Below are 23,325 nucleotides of genomic sequence, written 5' to 3' on the forward strand. Positions count from 1 at the left end.
CAGGAGTTTCTTTTCTGCCTAACCCTGTATCAGGTGCAGTCGACCTGAGCACACCATCAAACTGGCCACTTTAACGTTGATGCGAAGGAGGGCCTGTACTAAAGAGAAAAAAATCCAGCGGCAGAGCGACGGTGCTCACAGGAGGAAGCCTGAGTATTCTCTCGTCACTGGCGTCTGAAAGTCAACTTGCACAGGTAGGCTGCGTCCCAATAAAGATTCATATCAGTGTCATTTATGTCTTGTATTTGTTACCTGTTCTATTGCGTTTTATTTGCTCAAAGAATAATATGCAGTGTGACGTTTAAAACGATGAAAGCATTGGACTGCTCAGTGACTAAAGCACTGTTTTATGGTTATCATCTCGCGGGCTACAGTAAGCCATATGATGTTTGGTTACAATTTTGCGGAGAGGCACGGCAGTCTAGTTGCCGACACTGTGATGCCCAACTCAAAAGAGATTTTAATTTTTCAGTCTGATCACTTGGATCCCTCCACTGCTTTTCTTTCAAACGTGCCTCATGTGTTTCCATAGGAGTCCCCGGTGACGCCCTAAAAACTGTGCAACGTGGATGACTCTTTATGTTTTTCCTATCATGGTTAGAGATCAGGTTTCTATAACCTGATGCATATGCACACTGGGTGATATTTTGCTGTTGTCGTATTCGGCCATTTAACCAACGCATTTGAAACCAGGCACGGGACCCACAGGTGCTATTAAACTCGTGAGAGAGGAGGATGAGCACTAAACAATCTCCCTTGTTCGCTCTAATGTCCTCTTTTATTAGCCCGGGCCGACTCTCTGACGGCCCCTGCGCAGCCAGCATCATCTTTCAAAGTTTACATCTTTATGTCTGCCAGGCACAGAGAGCAAAAAAAAGAGAAAGAAGCTATAAAATGTCTGCCTAGGAAGCCCCCGAAATACAATTGATTCCACTTGAAATTCTGCAACGGAAATGTGGAAAGGACAAGCACAGCAAGGTGCTTAAAACTCAAATGTGAGTTGACAAAAATCCATCTTTTGTTGTCATTTTTTCTCTTTATTTGAGTCAGAAAACTGTAGTTTCTTGAAAGGGTCGAAGGAATTCCGACGTGCCGTCAAAACGCGACCAAATCCGACCACAAAAAGACAAAATTCATTGTAAAGACCATGTGAAACTAGTTCATTATAATCCATATATTATATATAATATATACGTATAATTTTCATTGAGTAGAAAATAACCTTTTTTTGCGGTTTGCATTTTTTTTCCGCGAAGAAAAATCCACAACTGTTATAAATATGTTGACATTTATTGCGACTAAAAATAAGTGCAGCAGTAATTCTTCAGGCCGTAACTAAGTGAAAATTCTCCCCATTGGCCAGGAGGCTCATTACACACATGCATGTGTTTGTCTTCATCACTCCTCCCGCACAACTGCTCTAATTAAAGAAGTTCCACTGCGATCGTTATTTAGCGAGAACCTCCGAAACGAACAGTGTTTCGAGATGGGTGAAAGAAAAAAATAAATGAAGATAAATGCACAAAGTGGGAATATCGTGATTAGCGGGAATTAGAGCGATCGTGGAAACACGAAGATGAATATGATAAATAAACTAGAGGAGGGAGCGATTACCGCATGTTCAAATGCAATAGCTCACGGATCCTTGTTAAACGGTGATTTTGTGGATTCTACGTGTCTCTGTTAATTGTTTTCCAGTCAGATTATTAAAAGCTTTACTAGCATTTTAACTAATTATCCATCAACTCACACCATTTTTCCTTCTGAGACTAAGGTGATGATTGGTACGTTGGCCTCATGGTTCTAAAAACCCAACTGGGAACATCACATTTCTTGAATATATGTTCTCCTGTTTGAGGGGATATGGGGAAGTTGAGGAAAGTGAAGTGGAATTTGAATAGATATCAACTAATTTACATTGTTTGTCAAAATCACAGTGCATCCGTTTATTGCATCCGTCATCAAAGTGCCCCGAGCTGGAAATGGACGTCCTGTGCGGAGGCAGCACCTCGCGACCTTTGACCCTGAGAGGTCCCAACGTCGAAAGCTGCACATGCGCAGTGAAAACGATCGTATGCTGGACGATAAATATGATTGAGTGGCATGGCGAATAGCCAGCTCATCAAATATGCATTATGGGCATGCATTTTTAAGGGGGACGACAGTTTACTGTAACATATGACGACTGGGATCAGCATATGTTGTCTGGGAAGACAAATTGAGATTGAACTTGTTTACATATACACGTGGATATGAGACTTATGGTTTCGTCAATGCTCATTAAAGTTTCACGTGGCACAAATGAACTGTGTCACCCATTGCGTAACCAAACATGCAAGAAAATATAGCAAATTTATGCGTGTGTTTGTGTGTAAAAAAGGATATGCATATCCTGATGTGCCATTTAGTTTTCACCTATCGACATTATGTCCATGTGTAGGTTGATTATGAATGTGTTTCCAACCTCATTATACATTCTGCAACTTAAATTGTAATTTCATTTTATATTAGTTATATATATTATAAACATAATTGGTAGGGAACAAAGGAATAACCAGACAGCCTTTTAAAGGAAAGGAAACATAAATGATACTGTAAGTATTTCTGTAAACTGTGGGAAAAGAATCAATGCTGATTGCGTTGACAACGTTGTTATTAAAGGGTAAACACGTGAGAACAGCCACACGTTATATTGCACACACAAACACACACACACCTTATTCTTACCGTATAATTAAATGGGATTTAAGAAATAATTACTGGGTTCCTCATTAAACATTCTACTTGTTATATAATGACATTACTTTAGTATGTTGAGGCTTCGTTTTAATGATGAGCTTGACAGGCGGGAACGCTTGGACTGACAAAACCTATACTCAACAACTGACAGCAAAATTCATGAACAATAAATCCAATGGATGATAGATAAAAAAAAAAAATATGTATATATATATATATATATATATATATATATATCACATATCTTTTGTTGCAGCTTAAAAAAAACACATCTCTTTACACAGCTTTCAACTAGATTCTCCACATCTATTTGAGGCCCCCCAAATAAAGGCAGCAGGTTCATGAGGGGTCTGTGTTTTTCAGTTTAGCATGAATTCATCAGCGCGAGTCCTTCAAATAAAAACAAACACATCCTGTCAAAACAGCTTTCACGCAAACACCAAGCCCGCTGCCCTGAGATGCTTTGAATGGAGGCGTCAAAGAAAAAAAGAAATGCTTTAAATGTAAAAAAGCTCAGAAACCGAGAGAAATAACGCTTGCGATATCTGTGCCTCGGGCAAATTTGCATTCTGATCAAGGAGCGTCTTAGCATGTGGGAGGCTCCTGGCAAACGTCCTGGTTTATGAACTGTCTGTCAGCTGCACGTGAAGCGGCACACACAGTCCTTGCTGGGCATGAGGGTGGAGGAGGAGGTTTTACCGTACGTGTGGCTGGAGGAGGAAGCAAAGGAGATTTCAACAACAACAACAACAAATCGAATATCTTAACAAGGATGATAATTCCCAGCTCTCAGCAGCATCAGCGTACTGCCCGGAGCCGAGGAGCAGTTTCAGGGAGGAGAGGAGGGAAACTTCGATTCTGAGCTGCCGGGGAGTGGCCGACTGCTGGGGATTTTATTTTGACACCCTGTGTTTCAGGCAAAGGAGCAGTCCGTTTAAAAGCGAGGAGCCAAGATGAACCAAACTGTGTCCGTCTCTCATCAGATCGACTGTCAGCCGGCCAAGGGCCTCAAGGTAGGGTCCATTTGTTCTCGGCATTTCGTTCCACTACTGACTAGTACTGTATGTAAACCCGGCATATTTAACTCTGAACATATGCCAAAAGTTGTGGCCACACTTTATTTATCTCCAGCACTCCATGATTTGATCCTCAGAAACTAACACGAACAACTCTCCTTCAAGTCTAACCCGTAAGAGGTTTCATCATACAGTCAAATGGCTTCGCACAGCAACAAACATGCGAGGGAGGAAAATGAAATGCAAAATACACTGATGGTATTCTTCTCACATTCATTTTTTTCCTTCTTCGACCCACTTCTTTTTTTTCTTTTCTTTCTTTACCTTTTTTTAATCACCTGTAGCGAGGCGGGGCCAAGTTACAACCTGTTTGATTTATTACATTTATTCATCTGAGCCCTAAAGTCCCTTCTGTTTTTTTTCTCCTTTATTTCCCCTTAAAAAACTTTATATAGGTTTTGCAGAGCTGGGGGATGTAATGGCAGTTTTTTAATCTTCTGCCTCCACAGTTTCCTGTATATGGTACATGGGACATAATGTCGTTACTGAACGCTGGCGTCTGTGACTCTGCAGACACATAACTCAAGAGCGATACTGAGTGGGAGCCTGGAACAGTGGAGGAGCGGATGATATGAGTAGAATTTGGTGCCTTGCATTTGCATATTTATGATGTAAAACACTTTTTTTTTTTTTTTAATGAAGGAACTGAGCATGAGTTGCCTCCTGTTTTTCATGGGCATGTAACAAAGAGGATGAATTTGCGACCTGGGGGAGGACTGTGACTGTGACTACACACACTTTCATCAGTGCTCTCCACATTTATTACATTCAATCTGCGCTCCATATCCTTTATATTGCACATTTTCAATGTATTCTATATATTTAGTTTCCTTTATATTAAACATACTGTGCATTATTTCCTTTCTATTGGACATTTTCAATTTCTTTAGCTTTTCTATCCTGTGTGGTTTTGCCTTACTCTTACTTTTGCACTATTTAGAATTTATTTATTGTATATGTTACTTATCTTATTTTTTTGTTTTGTTTTTTTGTTTTGTACCATTGCACCGTGGGTCAGAGACAAAAGGGTTTTTCAATTCCTCTGTATGTCTGGAACAATATTGCAGGAATTGACAGTAAAGTTGACTTGACTCAACTTGACGCGAAGTCTGGTTGGGAGATCACTTTCAGTCTCAAATGTTGGTGAAGGAAAGATGACAAAGCTGCTGAATCCTTCACATGTCCGTGACAGTGGATGATCACAGTGAAGGTGCGTTCCCTGTGACCTACTGGTGTTTTCATGGCTGATAACACGAGGCACGGGTGTAACGGCTCCAACGTTTCATTATTGCTCGCAGTTTATGCAAAGCGGTTTCTTAGCCGTGGGCACATCCCTGAGACGTGGGGAGGGACAGCCAGAGTATAATCCCGCACAATCCCGGGATGCTGCTGCTGCCGCTGCTGCAGGCCCAGAGCAGCAGGATGGGGAGTAATCTGGCAGGAGGTAGCCTCGATAAGAGCTACAAGTTATGCACAGAAAGTGTTTCCACCGACATGTGACAGTTAATGTTGCTCAAAATTTATTTTACAAAAGTAATTTCTGCTACTCAGGCCAAATTTTACTTTTAAATGAAGTCCTCAGCAACGCAGCAACAGTGAAAACAAACAAAAAAACATAAATGCATTGTCGCTTTTCATTCACATTATTTAGCCTGAGTGGTTTTAATCATATCATAAATCGTCGCTCGGTAATCCGGTCTCATGTGCCACCAGGTTTTAGCTGCTTCATAAATAAGATGCCACCTCTTGAGATGCAACATGAAAATTCTGCTGATGCTGAGGGAGAGATAAAAATTTATTTTGAATTAGTTTAGATTCGGGCCTTGACCCTGATGCTGGGGGGGGAGTACAGTAATGCTCACATTTGCTTTACAGACAAACTTGTGCTCTGTAGCAAATTAGCGGCATCTGCAATAGTTCATTGACATGAATCTGGTGATATTTGTTGAGAAAATAACCGTGCACTACTTTCAGGCGGAGACTAATCATGATCGAGCAGGGCGGCAAACCTACTACATTTTTTGAATTAATTATTTATCTTAATTTGAGGAAATAATCTTTATCTAAAATGAAACTGTGGAACTGCGGTTGAACGGTGATCACAGTTTAACAGATTAGCAAAAAGTGGAGATGATTCACGGTCGTGTTCAGTAAAAGGTTGTCATAGTTCAGATCATCATACAGTTGATCCATCATGGGAAAAAAAACAACAACCAGCTCATTGAGGCATGAGCTGAAAAGAGCAAATTGTTGATGACAACTGCAGATACATTTTTGGGGGGTATTTTGTCAAACTACTGACCTTTCCGGCTAAAATACCTCAATTAATTCCCTGTAAAGTTCTTCCCCAGCAGGAGCAGCAGTTTATTCTGCAGTTGTTGAATTACAATAATCATTTGTTTTATTTGGACTATGTAATGGAGAGTGTGCAGATGGATGCAGTTCATAATGTAAATATGATACACTGAAGGATTTATTGTTATTAGGGTTTCATTAAGAAATATTAAGACCACAGTAGTTTACATGAAACTTTTATTATTGAGCTTGTAGTCTCCGTGGTGCTTACAGAGAGTTGGACTGATCCAGGCTAGCCGTTACGTGCAACATTTTGTAAGTGTCCTATAACAGATCATCACCATAACAGGGTTTAAATTTCCCAGTCACACTTTAAAATAAAAACTATTATTAACATTAGCCCCGCGTCGTCACCGCCATCCGTTACCGTGGAGACGGACATGGAGTGAGGATGCTCATTAGCACGTGAGGAGGAAGGAGGAAAGTGACAAATCCATGTCCTGTCCTCATTATCACTGTCTTTAACGCGCCAAAAATAAACACGTCATTAGCACGTTGACCTTCGAGAACACTGATGTACCTCAGTGGCTAATTCTAATGTCTGACACTAATTCTAACGCCGAAACAATATCATCATGTACATATCGAAGGCTGCTATATCACTGAATAAAGGCGACACACAGGAGCACTTTGTTTTTTTTTTCCTGCGGCCTGAACAGATTAGACTCGAACACGCAGTATATCTGTTGTTTTAGAAATCCCAAAACGCAGAGCTGAGCTGTTTTCGCACAGCCTACGCTGTGAACTTGTGAAAGCCAGGCGGGCGTGTGAGAAGTGAAGAGTCGTTCTGCCAAGTTTCTTCCTAGGCAAGGCAGCGCGGCAGAAAAAGAGAACGAAACTATCTACTATTCCTAACTTCTATTCCTTGACCTCCGTGGAAAACGTCACGAGGTCAAGGAAAGGTGTAAAGGAGGACTGATAGGACACAGGAAAAGCCGACAGCGCTGCTCAGAGAATCCGACTCGACTTTCACTATACTACGTCATCACACGACGGAGGCTGTTATTGACGTGCGTCTGCCGTGGTGAAACTACAAATTTCTGTAGATGGACGGCTCCATCATGCATTCTTTCAGTGTGTTTTACCATCGTGTGAGATCAGATGTAAATGATTCATATGTAACAGTAACTGACATGGTGACGTGTGTCTCCTCCGGGTCATGTTCATGCTCTTCTACTTCTACTTCGGACTGAATTGTCTACGTCCGTGCATGTTGGTCACGTTCAATATCGCTGCCGCAACTATAGCTCCTTTCTCTCACAAAGGAAGCTCCAGTGTGCCCTATGCCAAAGGAGATAGGAAAAGAAGCGTTGAAGCTCCTTTCCTATGCATTTAGAGAATCCGACCGGCTCTCATCATGGCTGCTGATCAAATACTTCCGGGTCACGTCAAGATTTAGGGAACTTCCTGAGCCAATTTCACAATTCGACCGCACCCCTTGTGTTTTGCGCTTGGCGTTTCCCTGTGTTATTTTGACGTGCACTTCCTGTTCTCCCGTCTCTTGTTGTCTGTTAATTCACTTTCAGTGTCAGTCCTCTGCGTCAGTCCGTCTTCTCGAGTTCCCCGCGTTCATGTCTCCTCTGCTGTTTGAGTTCATCTTCCCGGGTCACTTCTTATTTTTTCCTTTGTTTTGTGATTGTACGTTTTTGTCATTTAATTCACCCATTTCCTGAACCTGCCTGCGAGGCTGCGTTCACTCCATGGCCGTGACGAAAGCAGGTTATGCCTGATAAGCAACAAGGCCCTCGTCACTGGAGTCCACATTGATTCTTCAGTGGTGCATGTTCCCAAATGTCCAATGAATTGAATTGCCCAAACCAACGAAACACACAACTAATCTGCAGCTTTAGTCAGGAGACACAAAGTCACTGTCCTGTATTTGTTTGGAGACTGTAAATGAATGCAAGTCTATCTTTTTGGCACCAGAGGGCAGCCTCACACAAGTCTTGGAATTTCATTCAACTTCACATTATTGATTTTATCGAAGTTTTATTTGTTAATTTCTCACATTATATTTATTTAAGAGACACTTGGTGGGAAAAAACCCCATCACCCATTAAATGGGAAGGATTCATTCACTCCCTTAATAAACCCAAAATCAAAGCGTTGACTTCGTCCTTGTGTCCCCCCACGCTGTCGAAGCCTATGGTCATTGTGTCAGTGAGTCGCGGTGCGGCTCAGGTGACACAAAGTATCATGAGGAATAATCCTCAGGTCAGACTGCCCTGAAATGTCATTGCCCCAAAAACCGAGGTCACCGATGCAGCGAACCCAAGGGGCTACACGCCGCTCTTATCCCTTGCACAGGGAGGAACTATTGACTACCCAGGGTCCAAGGGTGGGGGGTAGTCTGGAATTAAAAGGTTTTATTTTTTTGAAATTAGTGTTTTCTAAGTAATTATTGTCATAACATAATTTTTTTTTAATATAGACTGAATACATTGGTTGAGAGACTGAACTTTGTATTTAAAAAAAATAGTGGAGGTTCTCCAAGGGTCCTACGTGTATAGTAAGCATTTTCTCAGTGTCGGGGGCCCACAGAGACCAAGGCCCAGAATTCGGTGCTACACCCCTGCAACCAGTGCCACATGTTCACTAATGTCGCCTTCCCCAACACTCATTTAAGCTACTGGGGGTCCGCCGAAGAAGTCATCCTCACTATGTTGTTACAAGTTTCCCCCAGTTGTAGGGGCTGACACAGTCGGTCTTAACATTTAGTCCACGATTGATGAATTTAGTTTGAGCACGGACGATTAGATGACACCATTTGCCGACACCAGTTTGTGTATTTGAAGTAAAAAAGAAGTTGCCGTGAAAGTGTCGAGCGCCTGAATGATTTTTTTTTTTCCTTCAGTGAGGTGTGTTACAGAGAGAGCTGGGGAGAAGAGCGAGCAGATGTTGAGTTAATTGCCGCTGAATAAAAAAACCACAGAGAGAGAGATAAGGAAGGGGCTGAGCGACTCGGTGACGTCCCTGACTAATAAAAGCTTTTCTCTCATTCAGTAATGAACTCTCTGATCCACGGCTTCTCTCCAGGTAGGAATAGGGGAGGAAAAGATGGAGAAAGGTGTGTGTGTGTGCGTGTGTGCGGAGATTTAAAAAGCTGTAATGAGCTTTTTTTAAAAGCTTCAATATGCCTGATTGTCTGTGCCCACGTAGACCAGGTTATATTTCACAGTACTGGTTTGAAATTTTGGGAAGTACATGAATAGATTGACGACAATCTTATGTTTCTCGTCTGAATGTTTCGTAATATATCTTGAATAGCCGTATCCCACAATGCATCGTGAAATATAGCGTACAACCAATGGTCGCCAACCAAACAATATATCCCATCAGGCATTACGGTCGCGCTGAATGAAAATAGAATGGAGAAATCAAAAAAAGACGCAGTTGCAAAAGAAACACATAATTGGACATTCGGGTATTACAATGTAATGTAATGTAATTTAAACTGCCAACAGGAAATGGCAAGTAATTGGTGATAGACGGTCCTTGTACTATACATCATCCATGTCTTTTTCATATCCGACTACTGCAGCACGGTTGATCTGGTCTTAGTCCGCCACTTCACGCCTGGCATCTGATGCTCCGGGGGCTGTATGTTGTACACCTCCAGGAGCCGTGAGCAGACCAGAATGCATTGCGTTCACAGCACACACTCGTTTTTTATTTAGCATCTATTAGTTTCACACATCCGGCACAGAACCGACCCCCACGGGGAGATCGTACATGCAGAGAATCACTCACTGAAGTAGAGTAGCACAAGACTCAGACAGCTAAAGTTAGAGCAAAATGTATGAAATTATTGCTATGTTTTAGTTTTGCATTTGCATCAGTGCATTTTACGACACTCACCGACTTAATTGTGGCGATTAACCAACACAACAACATAATGAGAAAAATGTCAAAAATGAAGGAGAGAAACTTGAGCTGTCTGGCAGGTTTTAAAGGGAAATTCCAACAATTTTGAAGTGTTTTCTTGCTTTGTGTCGGATAAGTTATCTCGACTGGTGCCACTTGAGTTGGGGTCTGTTGTGTGGAGTTGGAAAGAAAGTGAGATCACCAGTCCTCCGAAGCTGCTCCTCAGCTAAGAACCATTGGAACATAAAAGAGGATCTTCAGCTGCATCTGCAACTGTCCCTCTTGAGTCTAACCAGAGTGCCATGTCCAATCCTCTTTTTCAACAAGCCTCAGGTTAACTTAACTGTCAACGATGGAACTATTACGTAAACAGCTGCCATACTTTTACAGATTGACCTCCTGCTTCAAATCTTCATCTACTTGTCCTCAGTTTTTTTCCTTGAGACGACCGAGCTCACCTTTTGTCTTACTTCCAAACAAAGTGTTTGGAAACGGTCTGGCTACACAGTCGGTCTATTTAAAACCTGAGCGATTGTCTTTATTGCTCATGTTTCTTTGTTTTCTTGCAATGTCACTTTTTTACGCCAGATCTCCGCGGGTTTTGTTTAACTGAATATGAATGGTGGCTTAAAGTTTTAGAAGTAGAAATGTCAATTTTTTTGTGCATTAAAAGACCAAATTTGACTGATTATAGTTTTTTTGACAGTGCATTAAACCCACATTAGGTTTAATGTGTAACTTTCCCTACAGAGTAGAACTAAACCTTAAAATGTGCAGATTAAAACTGGTTAAAAAAAAGTGTTTTTTCATGGATGATGACGCCTCATGTTGCCGAGAGTATCTCTAAGAATAAAGAATCCAGCCTAGTTGTCCCTTTCAAGCAGAAACCGGATCAGTTCAGCTCGTCGGGCCTCAGTGTCACCGCCAGACAAATATCCCCTGACACAGAAGTAGATTATCAGCCTAACGATGCCAGGAGAAACTGGGCTGACACTGATTTCACTTAAGAATGACACAAAAATCCGAGCAGAGGGGCTTGTGTGTGTGTGTGTGTGTGTGTGTGTGTGTGCATGAGCGCGTGCCCACACGTCTGTTTACTTTGAAGAGAAAAGCCAGACAGACACGCCAGCGGCAAAGAGAAGGAGAGCACTCAATTTTTTCACTTGCTTGTTCTGATTCTTCTTCTTCTTTTTTTTTTAAAAATTCAATACATCAGTTTTCGGACAACATCGCCCACTTTTGAGTTTGGAGTTGAAACAGTTTGGATTTGGATCGTCACGTCGCCCCCAGAGTTTGATGCTCCGCGGTTCAGTGTTTTGACTGGAGGCGTCAACACGATGGACCCAGAGCTCAGGTTCGTGGAGGTGAGGTGTCAATATGCTGTTATTTATAGAAACCACAGTAGTGAGTGTTGGGACACGTGGACCAGTATATATTTTTGGGGGAAATCTTCATTCACAGCTGGAGAATCAATATTTTGGTGATCAACGATAAAGTCAGACTATTCACTTTTGTTAAAAAAAAAAGATAAGAAAGAGTGGGCTTATCGGAGGCTCTTATCAAAAGGTCCCGGGGTGTCGGCCCCCCCCCCACCAGGGAGACTCGAGGCCCTGGAGAAACGGCCCCCCTGGGACCTGGAGTGTGTCGGGACTCCGATTATTCTTGTAAGCGTGAGTGATGAAATGGCTGCGGAGTGTGTTTCTGTGAGATTTGAAAGCAGGGGTTGTTTTGGTTGTACGGTGCATGGACATAAATAGAACACCAGAAAATGACAAAGCCATAGTATAAATTCCCAGCCCATAAGTACTAAGGTCAAATAAACTAAGTTGACCTAAAACAAATCAGTTGATCTGGTATCAGAGTGAAGACAAATACAGAATTTGAACTTTAGTTGGACTACAACTAACAGTTAGTCTAATTCTCTTGATTAATTGTTAAATATGTCACCAATTCGTGAAAGGTCAAGGTGGAATTTTCATGTGAAATACTCGTTGACAACTGAAGCTCGACTGATATGGATTTTTTGGGGGCGATCGTTCGATATATACATACATTTACATGAAAATCAAATATCATTGATTCTTCATGTCAAAGAAATAGAATTGAGTCTCGCTATTACTACAGTTTACCCATAAACTCCATTATATATATATATATATATATTATAAATGAAAAAAGAAAACACACAAATACAACAAAATCTGACTGTGGAGTCAGAAAACAAACATCATTTTCTTTACGTAATTTTCTTTTTCGACAGTGTACCGCTTCTCTTTGGATTTCTGGGCGACTGAAGCCCAACCGGGGCCTCAGGTTGATAAATGAGCGCCGCACACTTCGTCAGTCACTAAACCTCAACCTACTTTTTTTTTTTTCTAGGTCAAGATAGTGGATTCAGTATTTTCATCCGCGGCCCTGCTGCTTTCGTATATCTTGGCTCATGGCATGTTGGATTTCAATTCGTCTTCTACCTGTGACCATTTGTTAATGTTTATATTTTAAAAAAATATACTTAACTGAACGTGCATATGATGATAAAGATAGTCAAAAACAAATTATAGACTTTATTTCAACAACAGTTTTATGTTCAGAGAAATGCATCAATGTGTTTAGAGATATTCAAATCAGTTTCCACATGAGTTTTCACAAAGAGAGAGGAGAAATTATGCAAAATCACGTTAATCTTGTGAGCTTTTCGTAGCTATTGCTAGAAAACAACAACATTTGGTTATTTGTTGTTGATCCAAATAGCTTACTCTTTATTCATCCCCTCTGAAATCCCTGCGTGCAGATTCAAATATCCATGTACATCACCATGAAGATGATTTAAAATGTTATTCAGGTACCAGCAGCGCTGCACTCCCACACACAGCTGACTTGTCTTTGCGCCGGAGCTGTTTTTGCATTTTTGGGTTTTCTATAAATGGAATGTAAATTTTTTGGGAGGACCAGCTGGGATGATAAAATCTTGACATGTATAGGTCAAGTCATTTTTAATGCTTTTTGCTTTGTCTTTGAGAAACTGGAGACATTATTATTCCATGTACGCCAAGTAAATGACTAATAATTACAAAGAAAGAGGAAATAACCAGGAGGAAAAAAAAATCTTCTTTCGTCTGAATGCAGATGTTGAAAGGATGCACTCTTCTCTCTCCAGACTGCTGTCGGAAAAGAAAAAAACCTGTTTGATTAAAGTAGCACTTGGCCACGTAATGAAATAATGATGCGCCTTGGGATTGTTCTGTGTGTCCCCGGGAGAGGAGGAGAAGTGAAGCGACCTTTTCCTCGGCGCTTTGTGACTTTAACCCCGCTCTTATCGGCAAACTCTGCCTCAGAACCTTCTGGGGCGAATTAGCCCACTTAGGAGGGCTTCCTTATCGCTCCTGCTCCCCCCCCCCCGAAACCTCAGCGGGACCAAACATGGAGCCCTGCTGGCTCCCGTCCTGTGCTGCAGGTTAATTACATTCGCCCGGGGTCCCTAGTCGTGAATCAGCTCCTGATTTGATGGCAGGGAGTGGAAACCCCGGAGGGTTTGAAGACCAGGAAATCTCTGTTTTGGCCTTGTGACCTATTCAACACAGTGTTGTCTGCTCGTGCTCGGCGTACGCTGTGCGATTCAAGCCCGTCTATTTCCCTTTGTCCGTCATTTTTCTTAGCTTCGTCATGCGTCAACCGGCTTCAGCCTCTCGCACATTTCAGTCAGAGCCACGAGTCCATTCCTCAAACTCAGTGCCTTTTGTCCCCAGACTGCGCCTGCGCAAAGTACCAAACACGGTGGATTTGGCTTCAGGTATAAGGAATGACTGTGCAGCGATACTGTTGTGGCATTTGGCTACGCGGGTTAGTGTTGGCAATGCCATGAATGATAATGTTTATTGGACATATAGTGCGTGCGTGAGTCCTCATATGCCAGCGCCTTGGCACACAGGATGGCACAGATTACGCACGTTTCTTTCCCGCCAGTGTTCTTCTCCTATGGTTAACACAAAGTTCTCTGCCTCTGAGCCTTTTTCCGCAGAAGCCCGACGAGCATTTTAACACTCCACAGCGTAAGCGGTCGAGTCGTGGCCGACGTACAGTGTGAGCGCGTCAACCGGGAGCTTTACTCGGACAGTACGAGTCGCAATTTCAGCAAGCAGCATTTTATAAAGATCGGGCAGCGTGTGCCCAATGCAACCTTACCGCCTCTGGAACATGCTGCACAGTTTTTGCACAGGCCGGTGGTTGAAAACGATCCGGATGCATTTCGGTGTCGATTCCCAACGGTGAAAAGGTTTTGGTTTAGTCTAAAATTGGTGTTAAGAAGATCTTGACACAACCAAGAAAGGAAAAAAAATATATAGGTTGTAGTGTTTGATGCTTTGGAGATACAAAACAAACAGCACAACCCACAAAACACTCGTGTGCACAAAGTAGCTAGTGGTCAGAAAAGACCGTGGAGAAGGTTTTCCTGCCGCGGGGGACATTTGTGAACTTCCCAAACAGCAGCAGAGGTCAATGAGAATGGGATCGTTTCCATGTGGTTTCTGGTTCCGCCTGTTGAATATTTAATGGATGGAAATGAGTCCAAACCCATAAGTTTTGAGGATCCTTTACTTTCCCTTTTCTCCTTCCCTTCAACCTCTTGCATCCTCCTCCTCCTCCTCCTCCTCCTCCCTGTCCTCAACCTCCATCAGCTTTGGCCTCTGAATTTTCAATCTGCGGCCATTTTCTTCCCTCGCTCCAAGCTCGTTGACCTCGTGCCTTTTTCTCCCGTCGTCCTCCGAGCACTAGCACACACACACACACACACACACACACACACACACACACACACACACACACACACACACACACACACGTGCTACTCATGAATGCTATTCACGACTACTGTTTCTCAGCCTTTGAAGCTCTTGAAAAGGCAGTTGGAGCTCTCGCGTTTGCATTCTTGCTTCATTCATCGTTTCATTTATGCCAAATGAATGAACGAAAACAAACGAGATACAGAAACGAAGAAAAGCTCATGAGAGCGTTTTTATTCCAATTTTGATTTCTCACCAAAAGAGCCGCACATTTTAATAATTCATATACCTGGACAAAGTCTCGAGGATATAGGAATGCAATTATACAGAGCCTGGATTTATTTATTTTAAATTAAAATGTGTCTCTGTGCTTCTTTTTCCATTTGGACCAAGTTTGCCCCCAGGAGTTGTTGCGCCATTTAAAAAGTCCCCTCTTTTTACAATATCCCCACCATTTCTTTTCTCTGAGATGCATGTTGATCACCCCTGTTTATTTTCAATTTAGACATATTTCATATATTTTTAATTTCCAGTTAAAATGAGCCTTGATTAGTTCCTGTAACAACAAGCGAGAGGTTTATAAAAGAATGCTCAAAATTACTCCCGGAGAGGCTTTGATATCATAACCCTTAATCTCTTATATGAGTCAAGTTCCGAAAACACTGGATCCTACATTTCCCATGATGCCTTACTACTCCCAATACTCTTACTTTGATCACATTGATCAATAAACAGTGGCATCGGTCAATCTCTGGCAGATATCGACCTCTTTTTGTGATATCAAGCACTGGTTATATCTCGTCACTACACAATGTGTGTGGCACTGCCAAGCTACTGCATGCAGCTGACACATTTAATAATGTCACATATTTCTAATAAAGAGGGGGGAAAGCTAGGGAATCAGAGCGGGGAGACAATAGAAAATTGAAGATGACAACGCCAATCAATCATGATGCCACACGCTGTAGAATAAAGGCGCTTTGTCACACAAACTGTCTTTTTGGCTGCGGAACAAAAGCTTTTATTCCTCGACTGCAAGTGCAAAACCTAACAAGAACCTAACCCGGAGAGATGTACTCTACCTGCTTTCATCTACAGTATGCAATATGCACAAGAGCGGTAGGGGGCAGTATGGAGACGTGATCGTCAGCACTAGTGAACGTTCTGGAGACGAGCGAACACACCAACTGCGACTTCCCGTCTGTAGTCTGTACGGTGAGTCACTGCTACTTCACCGTACAGCGGGGATCCCAGCTCTGCCCTGTGACAACCCACAATAAACAATGCTGTTCTCGAATTTTTGGCGACTTCTTCCTGGATCGTCAACGTGAGGCTGCTATCTTTTCGAACCACTGTTTGTAAAAGAGGAGAGGGGAGTCCAAGAATGGAAAGAGATAGACAGGCCCAGCAATGGTAAACAGAGATGGGCGTACTAATCTACAGACACATTCACACACACACACACACACACATAGACAACACTGCTCCATCTTCACTTTTTCTTTCTTTCTCCCAGTTTCCCCTCCCTACTCTTAAGGCCGTTATTTTCAGATGAGATACTGTGTGTGTGTGTGTGTGTGTGTGTGTGTGTGTGTGTGTGTGTGTGTGCAAGTGTGTGTGTGTGTGTGTCGCTGCGGGGCTTTCTCTGTGACACCTATCAGTTTGCATTTGAGTCACTTGGCAGCGGGGGAAGGCCAGCTGGTTACCGATCCGTCCGATTGTCTCGCTTCATTCTCCTTCTGAAAGGGAGGAGTTTCAGATGAAGCCAACTCGGTCTGGGCCATAATCCCACAATTTATTTTCCGAGGGATATTCTGACGCTTGATATTGCAGAAGGGCCCCTGAGTCCCTGAAGTGATAACTGTGGGAATGGCAGAGTGACATCATCAGAGGTAAAAATACCACACAAGTGCTACACACAGTCGTACTTTAAGTCCCTCTGGGGATATTACACTGCTTTACTCATTCTTATTCACAAGGAAACTATAAATACCGGCAGCCTTTGTTTTGCCTTTGCTGTGAGGCTGCAGGGAAGGGATCAGGGTGGTTGTAAACATACAATTTGGTTTTAGAGACATACGTAAACTGCTGCGAAGAATGTAATAAAATGATTTCATCACTTTTTGATCTGCATAATCTGTCAGCAACACATTGCTGATTGCTGACTCGGCCACATGCATGATTTTGAGTTAAATTAATTATTAAACTAATGACCGAGTTGCTTTGAATTCTTGTTGCAACCTTAGTTAACTGTGGGGCCATAATGTGGCTGTGTGATATACTGGACGAGGCACTTTGAGTTAATATTTGGAACTTTCTTTCTTCTTGTGTCACATATATATATAGCACTAGTCTGGATTATCCATCAAAGCTAAATAGGTTTTAAAGTTGCATGAGCTGCCGTAAGTTTTGTTAGCCAATGGGGAAATCACTCAAAAGTAAAACCACTGGGTTTGAAATTTGTTTTCATGTTCAAAATAAATGAAATACTGAACACATGTTGAAAAAAAGAATGGACCCATGGTCATACGAATGGACCCATGGTCATACGGACAGTGCTGCACTGATTCAGCACCATGGACAGTGAAATAGACAGACAGATAGATAGACAGACAGATAGATGGATATCTTTCCATTTCTGTGCAACTAGATACAAAACAAACTTGAAGTTAGCAAGAAACATACAGTAATACCGGATGTTTGCATTGCTTTTCAGAATAAAAGCCCATGACAAAAAAACGGTCCAACTAACAGCTCACAAACAGGTCCAACATTGTAACACACGCACACACACGCACACACTTACACCCACACACACACACACACACACACACACACACACACACTTACACACAAACACACACACACACACACACACAAGAAATAAATGGTTGATTGATAACATAGTTTGCTGAGATTAACTAAATAAGCATTTTGGTCTTTTTTTTAGAATCAAAATATGCCTACAATTTAATATGTATTGGTCCCAGATTCTCAAATGTGACATGTAGTCTCGTGGTGTCTACTGCTTGCTGTTGGTTCATACCACTAAAATACTGGGATCAATTGACAATGGAATGAAAGTCATTTTTAGTTGCAGTTATTGTATACAATTCACTGAAATAGCTACATTAGTTAACAGGATTTGACATAATATATTTAGGAAAAAAAAATAAATAATAATATAGCCAACTGTAAACTTTATTTATGGTACTCCCCCCCCCACCCCAATAACCACCACAGCTGTGCAATGTCTTTACAAGAAGTATACAGTGGCTTTTCCATTTGGTCACACGGTCAAAAACACTATAGGCCTCAACGAACACCAGTGTGTCACCCTTCCTGGCTTTATGCCTTCCCACTCAGTGATGCTCAATTGTCCCTCCCATACACACAGAGCATAACACAAAGCAAATAAAAAAAAAAAAAACCCCAAAACAAATGGCTCTTACAAGAAGTAGAAACCCCAAATGTATAGCTCGAGAATCGGGGCTTTTATTTTGAAGGAAACTCCCCTCCTCCCCATCCCCATCCCGGTGAGCTTGACGCTCCTGCTGCTGCTGCTGCTGCTGTTAAATTGAGGCGCCGACGGGTCTGGATGTTCTAACCGGAGGGGAGCCGCCGGATACGAGTCGCAGCTGCGGAAGACAAACGCGAGATATACAAGCCTCGGGTACGATGACTGCGTCCAAGGACCCGACCAAGAAGAAGCCGAAGGAGGCGCAGCAGGACGAGGTACGAGCGCCTGTCATCCTGCGACGCACGCTGGAAGGACAATGTGGGGGAAGAAAAAAAACCGTTGTTTTTTTTTTTTAGTTTTTTTTTTTTAACTGTGGTGCGCATCTCACGCTGGTGCTCGCTTAGAACAATTGCAGGACGGAGACGATGAAACAGAAATACATATTTAATGAACACAGTAATGTAGAGTGAGGTCAAGGTTCAACTCGCAGTCGCGACGGGAATGTTTGCACATGTAAAAAAAATATATGTTTTTTTCTATCATATGTTGTTGTGATGATTTAATGCTCGTGACAGCAGGTGTTTGTTTTTTAAAAAAAATTGTTTTAATTGTGGATAGCACAAGCTGCATGTTGGAATGATGGGATTTAAAACAGCATGGAGTGTGTTGAAGTCATGCAAACTGTAAATCTCTGCTGAGTTCAGTCTCTGTACAGTTCCCACTTTTTCCAAGTGCGACTCCATGTCCTCAGGTAGTCATTATGATCCTGTGCCAGAGGATGTTCTTCTTGATGCTGCTGCTGTTTGTGTGTGTTTGTGTGTGTGTGTGTTTGTGTGTGTGTGTGTGTGTTTGTGTGTGTGTGTTTGTGTGTGTGTGTGTGTTTGTGTTTGTGTGTGTGTGTTTGTGTGTGTGTTTGTGTGTGTGTGTGTGTGTGTTTGTGTGTGTGTGTGTGTGTTTGTGTTTGAGCAGCTGCGAGAAGAACTGCAGCTCTCTAATCTCTTCTTCGTGTGTGATGTGCGAGTTGACTCTGAGTCATTCATGTGTCAGAGAAGAACCGCTGCCTTCGCTGCAAAGCACATCAGCGTACACGATGCGCAGACTCAGCTCTCATTTTCAGGCATGATGACCATAATCACATGCACAGCAGGACGAGTCCAAAGCATATGGGGATATAGTACTTCATATAGCAGCTGGATCAGTACTACATTGTATGGAGCAATATGAGAGAAAACAACAACATTTGGATGAGGCTTGTTGTCAAGTATCTCGTTTGGTGTCTTTTCCTTCAGGCTGCTTACGTGTTTTGATGCATTTTTATTTTATCCTGTTTGCTTCCATGGGAACGCCAGTTTTCCCCTCAAGTAAATATTGAGTTTTGTTTTTTTGGGGGTCTGAGATTTTAAGCTTGCTTTATTGATTGATTACACTGGTTCTCGTTGTGTTTTCCAAGAGAGAGACCCCGGGAACTTGAGAATGGCACACATACGCAATGTATGGCTGCAAATATGGGGATTTAATCCGTCAATTGCTTAATCCCTAGAACAGATCAGTAAAACGGAGCCAATCACAAGGCGGCTTCATTAAAAGTCTTATTTTTGTCTCACCAAATTGCCCCAGCGATCAAAAATGATTGATATGGAACAATGTAGGACTAATAAGAGCTGCAGATTCTCCAATTTGAGAACATCAAACGATCTTATTAAAAATGAATGTGAATATATCCTGGTTTTGTTGCTACTTTAATACATTATTCTGAATATCCTTGGTTTGTGGACAAAACAAAACATCACCTTGGGTTTGGGACACACGATCAGCATTCTTCACAATTTTATGCGCCAAACAACTAATTGATGAAATACAGAAAATGAACGACAGATTCATTGTTATTTTCGAGTCTTAAATAAGTTTCATATAATGAGCTTGTTCAGTCTCAGAGGAGCTCAGCACAAACACTGTCGATCTATTATCTCCTTGACTGCCCCCTCCTGCTCTCAGATGCACACACACACACACACACACACACACACACACACACACACACACACACACACACACACACACACACACACACACACACACACACACACACACAGTGGGTGGAGCAACCACTCCAACCTTTGGGCCATTGACTTCTATCTGAGTATTAGTTTAACATCTTAGAGCTAATTCTCTGTTTTTCTGTTCTGTGCGTGCATGTGTGTGTTTGTTTGTTAAGTGAGCTCCGGCAGACACAGTTCACTGCATCACCATCGTTGTTCTGACTCACTTCATTGGAAATTGAAGCAAGCGGCATCGATGTGTATGCGTGTGTGTGTGTGTGTGTGTGTGCGCGTGCGCGTGTTCCTGCTTCATTAATCCCACTGTTTCCACCTCACCAGCGGTACACGTGGTACAGATTGTTCTGGGCACACTTGCTCCTCTTCATCTTCTGTTTCTGACACATTCGTTCCTTCAAGAAAAAAAGGTTTTGTCATTATGGTGCTTCAGTTTCACGGAAGCAGATAACAAGTTCAGTCCGCCGCCCGTACCAAGTCACGTACCTTAACGTACCTACTCGTCCGTCTCACAGTCTCACTGCCGAAGAAGTTAGCGTTCGCTCTGATACGTCTGAGGTGTGAAAGAGGCCTCGCGCTGTCTCTCCCTCTGTGTCTCCCTGAAGCTCGGAGGGAAGCCGAATGACGGCTTCCTGTCAAAAGTTCAGCGCTGTGCCACAGCTGGGAACCTGCCAGCACTCGTCCGCGTCCACCGTCCGGCAAATCAGGGTGAACTCAAATCCCCTCCGTGCGTCATTTTCTCTCCTTTAAAAGTTCGCCACAGGTAACGTCCACTGACCGAGCCTTGAAGCCAGAGAGAGAAATGATCGGACCGGAGAACTGATGTAACCCCGGCGCTTCCTCAAGGGCTGGGTCAGAGGTGTCAAGACTTTGAAAAAAGTTTTTGCAGTCCTAGATCCTTCAAGAAAACTGCTTTTTTTCTTTTCAAACCTTTGCTTTCAGAAAAGAGCGTCGCCCGAAAGGCTCAAAATGGAGAAGTAAAAGCTCTGATTGTACACTATGTCCCTTTTTCTGTAACACAAAGAAGCGCCACTGTAATGGCTATTTTTGGTGGATAATCGCTGCTCTGTCTAGACCGAACGAATCTAAGCTGAATAACAGTCCGTCTCCTTCCAATCTCCAGTTATAAAAATAGACTTTCAATTCAAAACTCAATGCATCCGGTAGTTAGACGCTAGGGGTAACTGCTAATTAGTCTGCCAGTGTCATCAATAGAAAACGTTTCATTCATTCTGTTCTAGGTTTTATTGAAATGTAGAAAAACAGAAATCAAGTTGTCTTTATTTCTTCGTCAATGGTAAATATGCTGTTTGCAGAGAATCTACAATGAGAAGGAAAGAGAACGTCATTATGGAAACTTGTCATCAATTTGTGGGAATTTTTAAAATAATAAAAAAAGTCACGCACACTCAACTTTAACTTTGATTCGACGGCAAGAGAGACGTTTTCATTAGCCTCTTGCTGGCTCTCTCAACACCACAGCGTTTTTCCAATTTTGCGGCAACAGTTTGTCCATTTCCTGTTTCAACATGACAGTTGACCCCCGTGCACGGATCTGTATAAGAGAAATGTCGGAGCTTGACGTGTCTTTGCGGAGCCCTGGTCCTCAGTCCTCATGATCCATCACCTTTGGTCTTGTGTCAGGAATCAGAAGGGCAGAGGCTGGTATCGCAACGTGATTTTTGGAATTACAGCACTGGGCAAAAGTGTTGATTGTTTGTTTTTGTGTGTGTGTCTGCAGGACTATGTGGACGTCAGCCCGCCGCAGAGGAACTGGAAGGGCATCGCTATCTCTCTACTGGTGATCGTAGTGGTCTGCTCGCTCATCACCATGTCTGTGGTCGTCCTCACACCCGGTATGTCAGACTACATCAGGGTTTATGGAAACATACTAAATAAAATTCTACTCATATCACAGAAGACATTAGACATTGCAAGAAATCACAGCTTAATGGGTAGAAACAGTTTAACATTGATGCTTTATATATAATTTGATCCTATTTTTATTTCTACTTACACATATGCATATATATTCCATTTCAAGCCACTCTGTGTGAATTTAAACCTCTCTGACAGCGTCACATGCCGCAGTGAAATCTCTTGAAAAATGACTAGGCCTTCAGTGTGTTTGTGTTTGTGTGTGTGTGTGTGTGTGTGTGTGTATATACATAATATGTGCATTCATGCATAGATGAATAAATGTAATCACTGCATCGTTTTATCTCTCCTTTTATCGGCGAGTTTCCCCCGGCCTCTCTCCTGCCATTTGTCTTTCCAGGCACCATTCTGATGCGGTGTTTGCTTTTGATTGTCTCTTTGCTTTGTCCTTTTGTTCTTCAGAGAGATAAATCTGTGAAAATAAGATGGATTTGTGTGTGTGTTTTTCCCACTCACAGTGGAGGTCCCCGGCAGCAGCAAGTCCAAGCTGAGTGTGGCAGATCTGTATAAGCCAGAGTTCAGCGTTCATGACCCCGAGGCCATGTGGATCAGTGGTAAGCACTACATCAGGAACGAAATCTCTCGGTGATGAAAGGGAAAGAAAAAAGCAACAACGACAACAGCAGCAGCAGCAGCAGCAGCAGTGACAACATCAAGAATTACTGGCTTTTTCTTTCAAATCTTTTTATACATTATTGGGGCTAACAATGTGCCACCGACACGGTTGTGATGTCCCCGAAACGCCGACACCCTCCTTTGTTTTATATAACATTTATATTCAAATATTTGTGGTGTGTTGAAAATCTGTCGGTGTAGAAGGCAGTCGGATCCTGGATGTTACTGTTCATGTCTGTTAACTAAGAGAATTGTTTAGGGGGTCGTTGTTGTTGGTGCAGGAGGCGGCCGAGTCCGTTTTGTTTCACTCCGAACCGTCAGACTCTGTCACAGCTACAGTAGAAAGCTCATTAGCTTAAGTGCTGGTTTGAACATAAACTCACGTTCGACTTGAAACCAATGGCTTTATCTATCCATTAACGTTTATTGATTGATTCTATTAC

General features: G+C 42.4%; 1 protein-coding gene across 3 annotated transcripts in view; it reads left to right on the forward strand.

Moving 5' to 3' along the window:
• The first annotated feature begins 3,428 nt into the window (after nucleotides 1–3,428).
• The window catches only part of LOC118312341 (inactive dipeptidyl peptidase 10-like), a 51,015-nt gene continuing 31,118 nt past the window's right edge, over nucleotides 3,429–23,325 (forward strand). Inside the window, exons 1-3 of one of the 3 annotated variants that reach the window (XM_035636866.2) lie at nucleotides 3,429–3,752; nucleotides 22,071–22,185; nucleotides 22,726–22,821. In XM_035636866.2, coding sequence (XP_035492759.2) covers nucleotides 3,693–3,752; nucleotides 22,071–22,185; nucleotides 22,726–22,821 — 271 coding nt within the window. In that variant the 5' untranslated portion in view covers nucleotides 3,429–3,692. Of the gene's footprint in view, nucleotides 3,753–18,357; nucleotides 18,594–22,070; nucleotides 22,186–22,725; nucleotides 22,822–23,325 lie in introns of those variants that run through there. The other 2 variants (XM_035636872.2, XM_035636879.2) reach the window with 2 other exon arrangements.

This window comes from Scophthalmus maximus, chromosome 1 (genome assembly GCF_022379125.1).
Source record: "Scophthalmus maximus strain ysfricsl-2021 chromosome 1, ASM2237912v1, whole genome shotgun sequence".
Classification (NCBI taxonomy): domain Eukaryota; kingdom Metazoa; phylum Chordata; class Actinopteri; order Pleuronectiformes; family Scophthalmidae; genus Scophthalmus; species Scophthalmus maximus.